This window comes from Panthera leo, chromosome A2, assembly GCF_018350215.1.
Source record: "Panthera leo isolate Ple1 chromosome A2, P.leo_Ple1_pat1.1, whole genome shotgun sequence".
NCBI classification, from domain to species: domain Eukaryota; kingdom Metazoa; phylum Chordata; class Mammalia; order Carnivora; family Felidae; genus Panthera; species Panthera leo.
In genome coordinates this window covers 129,510,146-129,524,616 of record NC_056680.1, presented here as the reverse complement: position 1 = coordinate 129,524,616, position 14,471 = coordinate 129,510,146, and the positions used below count along the sequence as shown (strand labels likewise).

At 37.6% G+C, this 14,471-nt stretch overlaps 1 protein-coding gene across 1 annotated transcript in view; it reads left to right on the top strand.

Annotated features, from left to right (window-relative positions):
- DOCK4 (dedicator of cytokinesis 4) overlaps positions 1–14,471 on the top strand; it is a 430,451-nt gene that overhangs the window by 184,262 nt on the left and 231,718 nt on the right. Inside the window, exons 3-6 of the mRNA XM_042922426.1 lie at positions 2,194–2,234; positions 4,278–4,333; positions 9,150–9,246; positions 13,978–14,126. Of these exons, the coding sequence (XP_042778360.1) occupies positions 2,194–2,234; positions 4,278–4,333; positions 9,150–9,246; positions 13,978–14,126 (343 nt within the window). The remainder of the gene's footprint in view (positions 1–2,193; positions 2,235–4,277; positions 4,334–9,149; positions 9,247–13,977; positions 14,127–14,471) is intronic.

Here is a 14,471-nt window from a genome sequence, read left to right as displayed (position 1 = left end):
AACATAGAAAGCAGTTGAGGCTACTGTACTTGTGGGAGTTCATGATTCAGTGCCAAACTAGAAGGTCTTTGTCAGAATCTCAAGTGTCTTGTAGGTGCCCAGGACAGGAAGAAACATACATCCAGAGCAGAAATGGCTTCTGCAAGGTTAGGTAATCAGAGGCCTTGGGGAAGGCTTGAGCCAAGGCCAACTCTGCTCTGGTCCTGCAGTCCTCTCTCCACCCCTAAATTTGAACTAAAGTTATTCAATGCATTTGAAATGTTTGTGGAATATACTATAAGAATTTTATGATTATTATTGATTTATGCAGCATGTAACTCATTAAATCAAGATACTTAGTATGTCGTCAGATGTTTCCATTCCTGTAAATGGACTTGAACGCTAGTATTTAAAAAGATCCCAGTTGAAATGACTACTCTTTTTTTCTTGTTAATAAAATGGCCACATTTTAAAGCCCTTCTAGTATATCCCAAAATACTCATTTTCTTCTGAAATGCTATCTTCAGTAGGAATTTATAATATGATAACATCCATGAAACTGTATTCCCCAAAACAGAACTATTAAGTTCACTTATAACCTGGCATTAAATGGTGTTAATACATGAACATTTATTCTGCCCACTATAAATGAAATCTTTAAGAATACAGGTTGTCTAGCTGGCTCAGTCGGTTGAGCGTCCGACTTCGGCTCAGGTCATGATCTCACAGCTTGCGTGTTTGAGCCCTATGTCAGGCTGTGTGCTGACAGCTCAGAGCTGGAGCCTGCTTCAGATTCTGTGTCTCCCTCTCTCTCTGCCCCTGCCCTGCTCGCTCACACTCTGTCTCTCTCAAAAATCAATAAATCTTAAAAAATTTAAAGAAAATATATAGTAAGGTCTTTCTTGTTATTGCCAGATGCATTTTGTCTATGTTTACTTTGTGTACAGGTAAATATAAAATCTGTTTTGGAATGGTGCATAAAAATGGGCTTCATAGCTAATAGCTCCTTTGTAACCTAAAAACCTTTCGCTGTGATGTAATTGGACAGAGACCTCTGTATGAGATTTTTGCAGTTCTCAAAAAGTTTTGGTTTCTGTTAGAATAATTATTTAACATTGGATATATTTCTTGGATATGTCTTTCAGGGATATAATAAATCCTGAGATATACAGTTTCTGCTCAATTCATTCTGCTTGCTTCAGACTGATTTTAAAGCTGTTAAGTATGACATTTTACAATATATCCGTTTCAGAAAACTTATGAGGAAGAAAAATATTTAAATACAAGTTCAAATATTTCCTTTTAAAAATTCAGTTTGTTAAAAGGTCCAATTCAACAGAATATTTGTTACAGGGTAAAATAATTTCTTACCAAGAAACAAAATGGTTCTGTGCTTGAAGAAATTCTAAGTTGAAAATAATACATTTATAGGGGGCTATCTATTTACCATATATATTCATATATATGCTCTGTGCTTGTTTTAAGCAGTAAAAAGATGTGTTACTCTTTAGGGATAGTGCTATACAATTGATACAGAATTGCTTGGAGGTTAAGTCATAGGCATTCTATAGAATAAAAATTAGGGTCAGATCATTACTAGAACATTTTGCTGATAAGAGTGCCCATCACTGTTATTAATGGATGATAACAGATTTCCCACTTCTTATGCTATCAGACTGATCCTAACCCTAGATGATGGGCTGAAGGATGTGAAAATTCACTCTATGACTGTTGGCTGAGCCCTGTTGTTTGGTGATAGGGTCTGGACCTTGTAGTCAGGCAAAGACAAATTGGAAACATATTAAATCTTTTGCAGATTCTTAAATTTCCCTGAGACATAGTGTATAGCCTTTTATAAAAGTAGAGAAACTATACTCAGGTAAATTAACCTGCCCTAAATAAAATAATAAGTAGCAAAGCCAGAATTTAAGCCCAATCTTTTGATTCCAAACCCTGTACTTCTATTATGCATGTTTCTATTTTTCATATAAATTTCCATTAGAATTTTTAAAATACTTGTATTAATAGAATACTTAAACTAGTAGTCTCTTGAGCTATAGTCCAGCTTATTTCCAACCCCCATCTTTTCATACATAGAATATTTACATATAGGGTAAAATTCTATCAGTAAAGGACAGATTGATTTGTAATCACTTTTCTTTAAAACATTACAGTGGTTTAATCAAAATAATGACCATGATTATTTCTCCACAGGCTGGTACAGAGGATTTGCTTTAAAAAACCCAAATGTCAAGGTAAAAAATATTACTCCTAACCATAATTACAGAATTTTTTTAAAGTTATTTTATTTTATTTCATTTTACAGTTGTAATTACAGTTGGAACTCTTAGTTGAAATGCCAAATGGCAATTCAGATTTTCATAATTTTGAAAATTCCTTTGAACTTGGATTATCATTAAGACATGCTACTCAAGTGGTAATCCAACATAGCTCTTGCAATTTGTACTGAGAAGACCTTAATAAGCTCATTATATATAAACAAAATCTTTTTGAAGTGTTAGTTTAGCAGAGGGCAAAATTAAAATTCAAGGGGAAATTAAAATTCAGGGTAAATGGATATTCCAAAAGAAGTATCAATTAGAGGTATTTAATCTTTAAGTTTTCTGTGGTATCATTTGTAAAATAGTAGTGTGGAGAAACACGTTTATTTCAGCAACCTTGTCCCTTTTGGGTTTGGGCAGGTGAAACATGGGGAAACCATATTATAAAGAGCTTCCCCTTCTTACCATTCCAGACAGAAGCTAAGACTCCTTGTCCTTTATATGTTTATATACATCCTCAGGAATTATAATAGGAAGTAGTATGATTTTTGTTTTACCTCTCGTGTATACTTTATGACTTTGGAACTAATCCTTACTATTATCTGTGACTCTGCTTTAACTTCTCAATCCTTTAGCCATGCTTTGTACATTCTGTAATACTCTCTTACATGTCATGTTCACTTGTTGGTTTAATTCTGGCTTTATTAGGATTTTAGATAAGAAATTGTATAATTTCTTATTCTCAAAATATAATGTAAGTAATCGAAATTCTTCTGCCTGCCTTTCTGCTTAACTATACCTTTCTCTGGATCATCCAGCTGTATGTAATAACTGTATTTTTATTTATTTTTGGTCATTCTAAAGGAAAGCCTGAGGGGCAAAAGAGTATAGAAATTTCATATTTTTAATATTTTAGTCCTTATTTAAAGTTATTTTTGGACATCTGCAAGGCACATGCAAATATAGTTTTAGTACTTAATTATTTATTTAGAATAATTTTGAGAAAAATAGGACTTATTTCTGCCACTCTTCTAACCTCAAGTTCTGACTTTTTCTTACTAATTATGATTACTCTGTTTGTTAATCCTACCATTTTGAGTTAATTTAAATTTTGAAGGAAAAAAATATATTTTTAACATGTATATCTGTTTATTACTGTTGTATGTACAGAATTTGCTTATTAAATTTTATGTTATCCTTGGATCCACAATGGTGATAACATATTCAAATGGCATTTGCTTTCCTAAATATTTAATTGAATTTGTCATTTGATTACACATCAAAAATCATTCAGAAGATATTGTCATTTAATGGACAATAAAATTGATGCTAATTTTTTTTTTATGTTGCTTCTTTCAACATCCCATTTAGAACAAAGGAACAATTGCCTTGTCCTGTCTTTTCTCTACAATAAAAAGCTTTAAGCTAGCGTGTGTCTTTTGTTTAATTTTTGTTCCATCAGAATGCAGCCTGCTGATTAACTCCTGCTATGTTTTCATCAGAGATCTTCCATAACACATAATATATGTATTGTCTCTCGATTCACGGTGATTTTTTTGTGTGTCTGTATTTAAAAATAGCCACGAGTGTTTGAGAGAGAAGTAAGAGAACAACTACCAAAACAAAGAACCCTCTTTGAAAATCATGCAATATTAAAAAAAAATTTAATTCAGTCTAACATGCTTTCTATTCTATGCAGAATTCCTGAAAATTTTTAAATAACTCTGTTTTGTAAAGAATAGATTTTTGAGTGAGATTTAATTTTTTTTTTTTTTTTTTACTATATTTGCTTCAGAGAATCCCTGAATTTGTAAACTAGTCAGTGGTGGAAAATAAAAGGATGGGTCCAGTGTGATAGAGATGTTTTTTCCTATTTCTGATATTGCTCTGGCTGTATGACTGTAGTGTATGCCTATGACTTGTGAACACCCTTTCCAACACCCCCAACCCCGCGCCCCCCCCCCCCCCCCCCTTATCCAGCCACTAGCACCATAACCTTCATGTTTTCTCTTCCAGGGTATCTTTCCTTCCAGCTACGTTCATTTGAAAAATGCCTGTGTGAAGAACAAAGGGTAAGAAAGGAGTTTTATTAATGGAGGATTTTCACAGAACCATTGCTTATTTTAGAATTTGAAAGGCTTAGTAATTGTCTTGAAAAATGAACTATAGGAGATCATGCCATTGTCTGTGTTGTCTGGTGAGGGCGGTTGGTGGAGACAATTTACTGCACTCCGTCTATGTGTGCTAGACCTGAAGAGAGTCTGAGGGCACCAGAGGTCTCTCATTGTCCACAGATCATGGAATCAGCCTAATTGTAAGCACAAGGAGTGGGTTCTTTTTGGTTTTCTGCTATATAGGAAAGCATGTCAGTCAACCCATGGAGTGCTGAGTCATGTCTCAAACCCTGGGAATTTCCTAGATTTACCATTGATTATAAGCACCCAAGACTGACTGTTTTTCCCTAAATGGGGATAATACCATGTTTTCGTGTCACCTCTTCACAAAGCCACTCTTCTATTTTAGGGAATGGAATTTCTGTACTTTGTTTGATTGAGCTCATTGATCACCTAAGATTTCTCATATATTTTAAAAGTCTTTCCAGTCTGTTTGCAAAAGTTCTTGAAGTAGCTGTCAGGATAGCAGGGTCATTCAAATAAAATACCATAGTATAAAACGGTAGAACTTGCTTATTTAACTGCTTATCATGAGCGGGTGATTCATTGTAAGTGGACTGTGGATTTGGATCCAAACATTTGCTGCCAGTGCCATAAGAAATATGCCCTGGATCACTGAATGATTGTCATTTTATGACAAAAGAAAGAAGACAGATTCGACTGCAAAATTACATTTTTCTTCAAATAGAAAAAAAAATAGCAATTTATTTGAATTATTAAAGCACATTTTAAAGTATAGTAAATGAGATCTTCAAATTTGAGTTTTACCAAGAAAGTTCCAAGGATGCTATTTAAATGGATGATTCTTATATCTACTGTCTGTAAAGGTAGAGTACTGATCTAGTGAAATAATCTCTGCAGGTGGCTGAGAATCTATGGTATAAATACAGTCAGAGTTTCCTATATGGATAAAACTTAGAGTCTAGGAGATCCTTATACTATATGTCTTGTATGTATATGTCTGTTACTTTTTTTAAAGTTTATTTACTTATTTTGAGAGAGAGAGAGAGGCAGAGAGACAGAGGGAGAGAGAAACTCCCAGGCGGGTTCTGCGCTGTCATTGCAGAGCCTGAAACAGGGCTCTCTATCCCACAACACTGGGATCATGACCTGAGCTGAAATCAAGAGTCGCGGCTCAACCAACTGGACCACCCAGACACCCCTATATTTGTTCCACCCCTATTTGGTGGAACAAATCCCTATATGTCTGCTACTTTAAGCAATATTACTATCATTACTAGTAGCAGTAGTAATTATTTAAAATAGATTAAAAACGTAATTCTAATATTAATATTTACCACTACTACTGTTTTTTTTTTTAGAAAGTTACCTTTTTTTTGGTCTTTTAATGTTTATTTTATTCTTGAGGGAGAGCCCACGCAAGTAGGGGAGGGGTAGAAGGAGGAGGACAGAGGGTCTGAAGTGGGCTCTGTGCTGACAGCAGCAAGCCCAATGCGGGGTTTGAATTCATGTACCGCAAAATCATGACCTGAGGTGAAGTCGGATGCTCAATTGACTGAGCCACCCAGGGGCCCCTACTACTACTGTTTGAATAAATGTGTGTCCTTTGGGAATGTTGTGCAGCTGTAACCCACCAGAAATGAGTCAAGCAGAGTTATCAGTCCTTTTGGAACCCTCCCACCAGGCCCACTTTGATGCTGTCCAGCTCCCCTCAAGTAAACCAGAGGAACCTCTAGAAGATATTTAAACCATAAGCTTACTCTTTGTTCTGACATTTCTGCCCTAGTGATCTGGGCTGGACAAGGTGGAACCCCCAAGGTCTCTACGCTGACCCTTAAAGTGTCCACCTGGGCAAACCCATGCAATCAGTTTTCCTTGTTGCCTTTGTCCCAAGCCCAGCCCTATGCCTTCAACTCTCCAGAGCAAAGAGCCACTCAGCCCACACCTTACACTCTGACCAAGGGAAAGGGAGGATGTTAGCAAAGATGATAGCAGTCCTCACTTGACCCGTTGGAAGTCCTACCTCTCAAAGCAGATTGGGTGGGACATTATCAAAATAAATTCCTTCTTTTATTTATAAATTTTTGTCCTAGGCAGTAACTGGTGTGTATCTGACCCCCTTCCCTGAGCCTGAGGAAGTTTAAGCATGTATAAAGTTGTCTCAAAATTTAGTTGTGTAAGTTTAAGACTTGGTTGTGGGTTCTCTGTGTGATACAGGGCATAATGAGCATTAAAATAGCAGAGAACACTGAAGGTAGAGCCCACAATGATTTTCAAAAGAAGAAGAAGAATTTGTTATTGGAATTGATTGAGACCCTAGATTCTAGGACTATTAACTGGAAGAAAAACTTTAGTCTGAAAAACATTTGAGAACACATATTGCTAGATGATTGCTTTCCCAAAGAACTTGTTTAGGATTTTGATGTTGCCTCTCTTACTGCAAGATTAGCAGCTTGGGGTGCCTGCCTGGGTGGCTCAGTTGGTTAAGCATCTGACTCTTGACTTTGGCTCAGGGCATGATCTGGTTCATGAATTTGAGCCCTGCATCGGGCTGTGCACTGACAACCTGCTTGGGATTCTTTCTCTCCTCTCTCTGCCCTCCACTTCCCCTCACTTTCAAAATAAATAATAAACTTTAAGGAAAGAAAAAAAAAGGAAAAGAAAGATTAGCAGCCTGATGGCCCACTGGAATGAAATTGCTGCAAAGTATATCTCAGAGTAACTAAGCAAAATGTAATTTCAGGGGCAACTACTTATGACTACTGGAACATTGATTTTTGCTTTTGGTGTAATTAAGAGGAAACAGCTGCCTCGTTGAAAACAGAGATTTTGTGGAGCTTCTTAAAAATTTACATTTTGGTGGAACAAATCCCAAATCAACTTCTCACAGACTGAATTGCCTTTACATTCAGTCCTGGGTTTCAGAGCTATGTAGGGCTGATGGGGGTCCTTAAATTAAATTATAGTTGGTGAACAGCGAGGCCACTTCTGTATTGTTTAATTGCTGCTTGAGGTCATGCCACTTTTTAAACGTTAACTGGGTTGTCGGGTTGTCCTGGAAATTCATCGTTCCCTTCTTGACCTTACATCTGATCATTTTATGATCTGTATCTCCAAATATTCATCATTTAAATTGCAACAGCTGCTTCAGAAGCAAAATACATGAGCTACCATTTGCAAATGCCACATGTTGACTTGAGAAAAGGTTCTGGATATGTCGCAGTTCATAAACTACTGTTTACTTTTATTTCTAGGTTTAAATCCCAGTTTTCCATTTTCAGCTGTGTTTCCTTAAGGTCTAGAAAGAAGGGGAATATTAACAGAGCAAGTATTTTAACAGCACTATGAAATGAGGAAACAAGGCTCTCTTGGTAAAGATTTTAGTTTTCTTACTTGCTGTCAAGAAGACTTTACAAAAGACAATTATACACCCTTTGGATATAACATCACAAAGGAGCTACAGACCAGTTATTAGCCTCATGCTAAGAAGTAATTTTCCCTTGATCATCTAGACAACCTGGTTCACTGTCTTAAGATGTTGTCACCTTCTACATATTATTGTCCTTGAAAAAATACATACTCAATGTTAAGAAACTAATCCATCACATAGCAGGTAACACTCTTTTGAAAAGTTGTAATAATAGCCACTTAGGCATTTTCACTTGAAACAATTTGAAAAAAGAAAAAGGTTGTTATATGTCAAAGATAGACACAGAGGGTAAATGAAACCTTCTAGATTTTTTTTTTTTTGTCCCTATCTTCATGTATCTTCTCAACATCAGAACCACTGTATATATCCTAGTAGATGTTGGTATGAATGTTTTCCAGTATGGTTGTGACTTGTGGAGAAAAAACAGGAAGAATATATTACCCTAATCAGAGAGAAGAACATTGTGCAATGGATGTTCGAACATTTATGATTTCAGAAGCTCTTAAGCTCTATGATGCATGATAACATTAATATACTAATTTTTTTTTCATGGTCCCACTTACAGATAATAAAAATGAAGTGTTAATAAGGTCAAGTGAGTGTTCAGGGGCGTCTGGGTGGCTCACTCGGTTGAGCATCAGACTTCGGCTCAGGTCATGATCTTACAGTTTGTGAGTTCGAGCCCCGCATTGGGCTCTCTGCTGTCAGCACAGAGCCTGCCTCAGATCCTCTGTCTCGCTCTGTCTCCCTCTGTCTCTCTGCCCCTCCCTACTCACACACTCTCTAAGAAATTAATAAACATTAAAAAGAAGAGCAAGGGAGTGTTTAATCTGTACCTCAGTGTGTAGATATTTATAATACTAAGTCACTTTGCATGTTTCGAAACATAATATCCTGATCATTGAACAAGTCTGTCATTGTCTTTGAGTCCTATGGTCATAATGCTTAGAAAGCAAAAGCCATCTCATAGTTGATGCGAGCTTGGTGACCTCATGTTACATGAAGGCTTTTGGGTTTGGGGAGGTTAAATGAGTTGTTCAGCAGTCAAATTGTGGCTGGAGCAGAACTCTTCTGTTAATGTTGCTTCTTACCACACTCTTCAAAGTTGACGTTGATGAAGTGGGTGGTCATTTTGGTATTGCAGTGCCATAACCCACATGACATCCCTCACACAGGTCTATGATAAGATTCTGGTTACTGTGTGCAGAACCCAAAATAATTAGGCAGTTTCCTTTTCTAGTTTTATCTTTTAGAGGATTTAAAATAAAATTATTGTCAATGATAACGACCTGCATACTTCGTTTTTCTTTTTTAATTTCACAGACAATTTGAAATGGTTATTCCCACTGAAGACTCTGTTATAACAGAAATGACATCGACATTAAGAGACTGGGGAACCATGTGGAAACAGCTCTATGTGGTAACTTTTTAATGGCATAGTTTTTCGGATAGAGAATTGTTTTAAGAATACTTGAACAAGGGTAAGCACTGACTAATAATTGAGCACCTGCTGTGAGGCACTTGTACTCCTCCAGAAATTGGAGATACAGAGCCTCACAAGACATAGTCTTGTTGTAATCTGTGTGTCCGCTAATCATGTGTTTTGTGAGTTCTTCTTCAAACTGTAGGAATGTAAAACATGATTTTTCTGGCATCTAATCAAATAGAATGGTTTACATGGAACTTGTGTTAGGCTTTCTGAGTATTTTTGATCTTCAAAGAAAAAGAAATTCCTTTTCAGTGCAATTGGAGTATTGGTGGCATTTTATTCTAATTTTCTGTAAATGATTCAAGTGTACTGAAAATGATAGACTCCTTAGGCAGAATGAACAAGAATATTCTAAATATACAAGGGAAAGGAATGTTTCTTGAAAACCAGGGGGGTGGTCCATGTTTGGGGGTTATGTTTTTATGTACGTATTTACTTATTATAACAAATTGTCTTTATTGAGAGCTTAACTGTGTTGCAAACCCTTTAGAAGTACTCTGTATGCAGTATCTCATTTAATCCATACAACCACTCAAGGAAATTGTGACCGTGATCATTCCCAGCTTACTAATGAGAAAAATGAGGCAGAGAGTGAAGTACAGTACTTGCTCTGAGCCAAGCAGCTGGAAAATGGCCGAGTGTGGATTCTTAGGTGAATCTAGGGCCCTCACTTTGGATCTCTGAACATGTCTGAGGAAGATGAATGCTATTTCTCCTTTTATTTTCAAAGACGTTTATAGAACAGCTTAATCATTTGAGGGGATGCGTTCAAAATACAAAGGTGTACTTAGCCTGACAAAATGATTTGAAACAGCTTGTCAAAGAGAAAATCCAAATTAGTGAAGGACATTGGCACAGAATGACAGTTTTTATTGTCTGTTACATATAAAATGAAATAGGATATTTCACTGAAGCAAGAAAATCTTAAAAATAAAACCCCTTTTGATGTTGGATTTCTCTGACCATGCCCTCCTAGAGCTGGTGGCTTTAGGACTCACTACTAAAATCCACAGGGCAGTCTGAGATGAAATGCCAGTCTAAGCTTTGCTGGAATGAGGTAAATGCAAAGTCAAGATAACTGAACTCAGGGGCTCTGTGCTGAGAGGCAGCAAAGGAAATGCAGATGTCCCTTTCAGGTTTTTTTTTTTTTTTTTTTTTTTTTTTTTTTTTTTAACAGGAAGAATATAAAATCCAAGTATTATTTCACTTAAAATAACATTGTACATAATATTAACGTGGAAATGAAACTATCTGAAATGTTCAGGTCATTGCATCATTTAAATACCCAACATACGAGTTATAAAAATAATGGCAGTGTAAGTGTCATCCATTTGTGGAGCTAGAGCACCAGCACTTTCCCTTTTATGAGGCTGCTTGTGGGGAACAAAGTTGAATTTCCTCTTGATTCTGCCTTATCTAGCTATTTTTACCTGCTTTTCAGGTTGCAGGCATCTATTTTGGGGACATACTTGATTGGCTTGAAAAATCTCTGTGTTGTAAGCTCTAGGAGTAACCTTCCAGCTTTTTAATGTCCTGAGTACTGGAGATGGAGAGAAAGTTATTTAAAAGTTCCCCCAGATACTGGCATGGTAGTCTGTTATGTTAGGAACAAATATGAAGTTTAACCTGGAGAAAGCAGATTTTTGACCTTGAACATGAGGTTGACTTGGCTATTTATGTTGGGCCTTTTGGTTTCTCTCTTCCTGATAAGAGTGTTTCAAGCCCAATGTTTTAGTTCAGATTCATCATACTTGAGCATCCATGTTCTTTTCCAGTGTTTTTTAAGGCACCTGGATTCTCCACTGGAAGATGTTTGATGAGGATAATAATATCTTGTAAATTGTAAGCAGTTTATGAGATAGACTTAATAGTAGTAGAACATTTAGCTTAAAAGCTCATGGTAAATACTTAAGAAGTGCTAGTTGCTCTTTTTAATGTCATTGGTAAGAGCCTAAATAATATTCTTTAAAATATCACTTAATAAAATATCAGTAACGTAACCACAAAAAGCTTAGGAGAAATACAGCAGCCATCTTTTACTAAGTACTTCTGTGCAGGCCTTTGTCTCAGTATTTTATATCTTTATTCCCTGGGGCTCTGCCAGATTGTTTTTATTCCCGAATCTTACCAGAGATAACCCATTCAGGGTCCCACTCTAACTGGTGAAACTTGAGTCTGAAGGTAGATCTGCTGCCCCAGAACCTATGCTCTTTTCATTTTGAGGCAAATGAGAACTTCCCCATTCTCTAAAACACTACAATACTCACAGTTCAGTTTTGGCTACATTTCTGATGCATTGCAGGAACTTACAGATAATCTTTTGTTCCAGGTGTTTAATATTTTACCCTACCCTTTTCATTTACTGTTAAATCAAGAGGATTTTGGATGTTTCTAAATAGTCTTCATAACTGTCCAGTTTTTCAAGAATCATCATTTTATGACTAGCTGCCAGACCAGATAGGTACTGGTTCCACACATTAGGAGAGCAGCTTTGCTGCTCAGGGCTGAGGTATGTCCGTTTTCCTAAAGGGAGAGCTGACCAGCTGGTTTTCATTTTTCTGAGGGAACCGGCTTCCTTCTCATCTTAGCGTTCTCTTAAACTTAGGTACTAAAGGGGACATCATTAGAAAATTAAGCCCATCCTCCTGCACGACTACAAAACACCTTCCCCAAGAGCAGGGAAGGTGACTCTCGCCCTGTGACAGTCACTGCAAGAGGGAGCTGCCTCTCCATTTTCTTGCACAAGACTTATTTTATATCTTCCTTATGTACTTTCTTTGACTCTAGTGGACCTTTCCTCATGACCACTGACATCCTCAAGGTTTTCCTGATCTTCCCTGATTGTTTCCCGTGACCTAAACAGAATCTACCTCTCAGGATCCACAATATATGACCTCCTATAAATCACATTATTTTTTCATTCATTCTCCAGCGGCTGGGGCTGCCCAAGACAGACATGGTGTCTGTGGTTGGGAGCTTACACCACGTGGAAAACACAGACACTGAGCAGTGAATTACTAGAAGATTGCATTACAGTGTCCCTTTAATGACTTGTATGGGTGTGTATTAAATGAGTAAAGAGTGAGAATAGAAGAGCAAGCTCAATGGAGTGCTTTAGGAGTTAGGAGTGTGATTATTTGTATCTCAGAAGACCAGGGATAATATTATGGAGAATGCTTCGTGTTTCGCCAGCACATTTGTTTAACCTGCACAGTACATTAAAACACTTTAAGTCAGCAAGTATTGATAAGGCAGAAGACATTTTTTTTTAAAATAAAATTAGAAAAATGTGTTCTGACTGAGCCTCTGTACCTACCCATCACACAGAACTTTGATATTTCTAGAAGTCTATCATTGTAGAGAACTTCAGATATATGAAAATCTCAATACTTTAATGTCCTGTATTGATGTTTTAGTAGAAAGTTAAAGCATAGCTTCTGGTTAAGAAAGATGAAGGGCAGATATTGAGAAATGGTTTTTGCCCTAAGCACATGGGTAAGAGATGTAGAGTAGCTTTTGGTAAAGACACAATATTTGTAGAGGGCTTATTCTGGACCAAGCCATATTAATAATGGCCAACATTTACGTGACATTTATTCTAAGCCAGGCATTATTCTCACAGTTTTAGTATTTGAACTCATTAATCTTTACTGTGACCCTACCAGGTAGTTATTATGATACTCCTTCTACAGATAAGAAAATACACACAAAGAGGTTAATTGCCAAAGGTTTTTCAACCAGAAAATGGCAAAGCTGGAATGCAGGTTAATGAGTTGGGCTCCCGAGTCTGTGCTCTTCGTCACTGTGCTGTACTGCTCTCTTCACAAACATTGTCTCCAATCCACAAAACAACCTTACGGGGAGATCATACTGTCTCTGTTTCACAAATGACAAAACACACTCGCAAGGCCTATAAAACTAGTAAGTAGCAAAACCAGGATTTGAAGCCAGGAGTTTAACCCATCTTCCTTACATTAAGCTGCCTTGCTTAATGAATTTCTCAGGGGAGAATATCTTGAATCTACATGAATGTTTAACAAGTAAGAGGGAAAACACCATTTTTTTTTTTTTTTTTAGAGGTGTGACTAGTGACCAGAGAGTAGCAGTGAATGAGTCTGAGAGCCGTCGGTGTACCCAGCTTATGATGGGAAATACAGTAAACATTAAGAGCAACATGCAAGAAATAATTAGGAAACAGTATTTTCCTCTGAATTGGCCTTAATTGTATGCAGCCAGTTCAGAGAAGGGGGATGAGAACATGGGCAAAAGTTATCAGGGAAGATTCCTGACAGAAGTGGAATTCAGGTGGAGCCTTGAAGGACATAGAATTGGGAGAGAGCTACAGAAAGGAGAGTTTGAGATGGAAGGGGAGACAGGGTGTGCAGACTCCGGGTACAGAGGCGTAGTGAGGACGCTGTCTGTGCTGGGGAGTCTTAGAAGTGAGGTAGACTCTTGGGCAGAAGAGCAGCATCGTGAACCTGGATGAAAACATGTAGAGTGGCAAATGTAATTGACAACACGAGGGGGGAGGTATCTGTTGACAGAGAATCTGTCAAGCGCAGAGAGGGTAATAAGCAGGACTTAGCCTTCCCTTTCCTCCACGGCTACCTCACAACTCACTATGGGGACTGACCACCGATTCCACATTTGTGTCCTTCCCAGAGAAATGAAGGCGATCTCTTCCACCGGCTGTGGCACATCATGAATGAAATCCTGGATCTGCGGCGGCAGGTGCTGGTGGGCCATCTGACCCATGACCGGATGAAGGATGTGAAGCGCCACATTACTGCCCGCCTGGACTGGGGCAATGAGTGAGTACTGTCCATCACGGGGGATGGAGGGTGTCTCTGGTGACAGATGCCACTTAGGTGTGAGCCACTACTTGGTAATATCTCCAGAAAACACCATATGGGGCTTTTTCAGCTTTTTTCCGTTTGTGTGCTTAGTGCAGACTGTCACTGGTAGAGCTGAGCACCGCATCCTCTAGGGCTGGTAAGGGCGACAGGAAGTTGTTTGTTCTCTAGTGCCCTGTGAGGTCAGATGGCATGCATGTGCTCACAGAATATGAAATGTTTACAGGGATCAACCAGATATGGCTTCTGCTAAATAGGTCTTATTTAAAAATAGGCTTTGGGTTTGGCATGTGTATTTGCTTT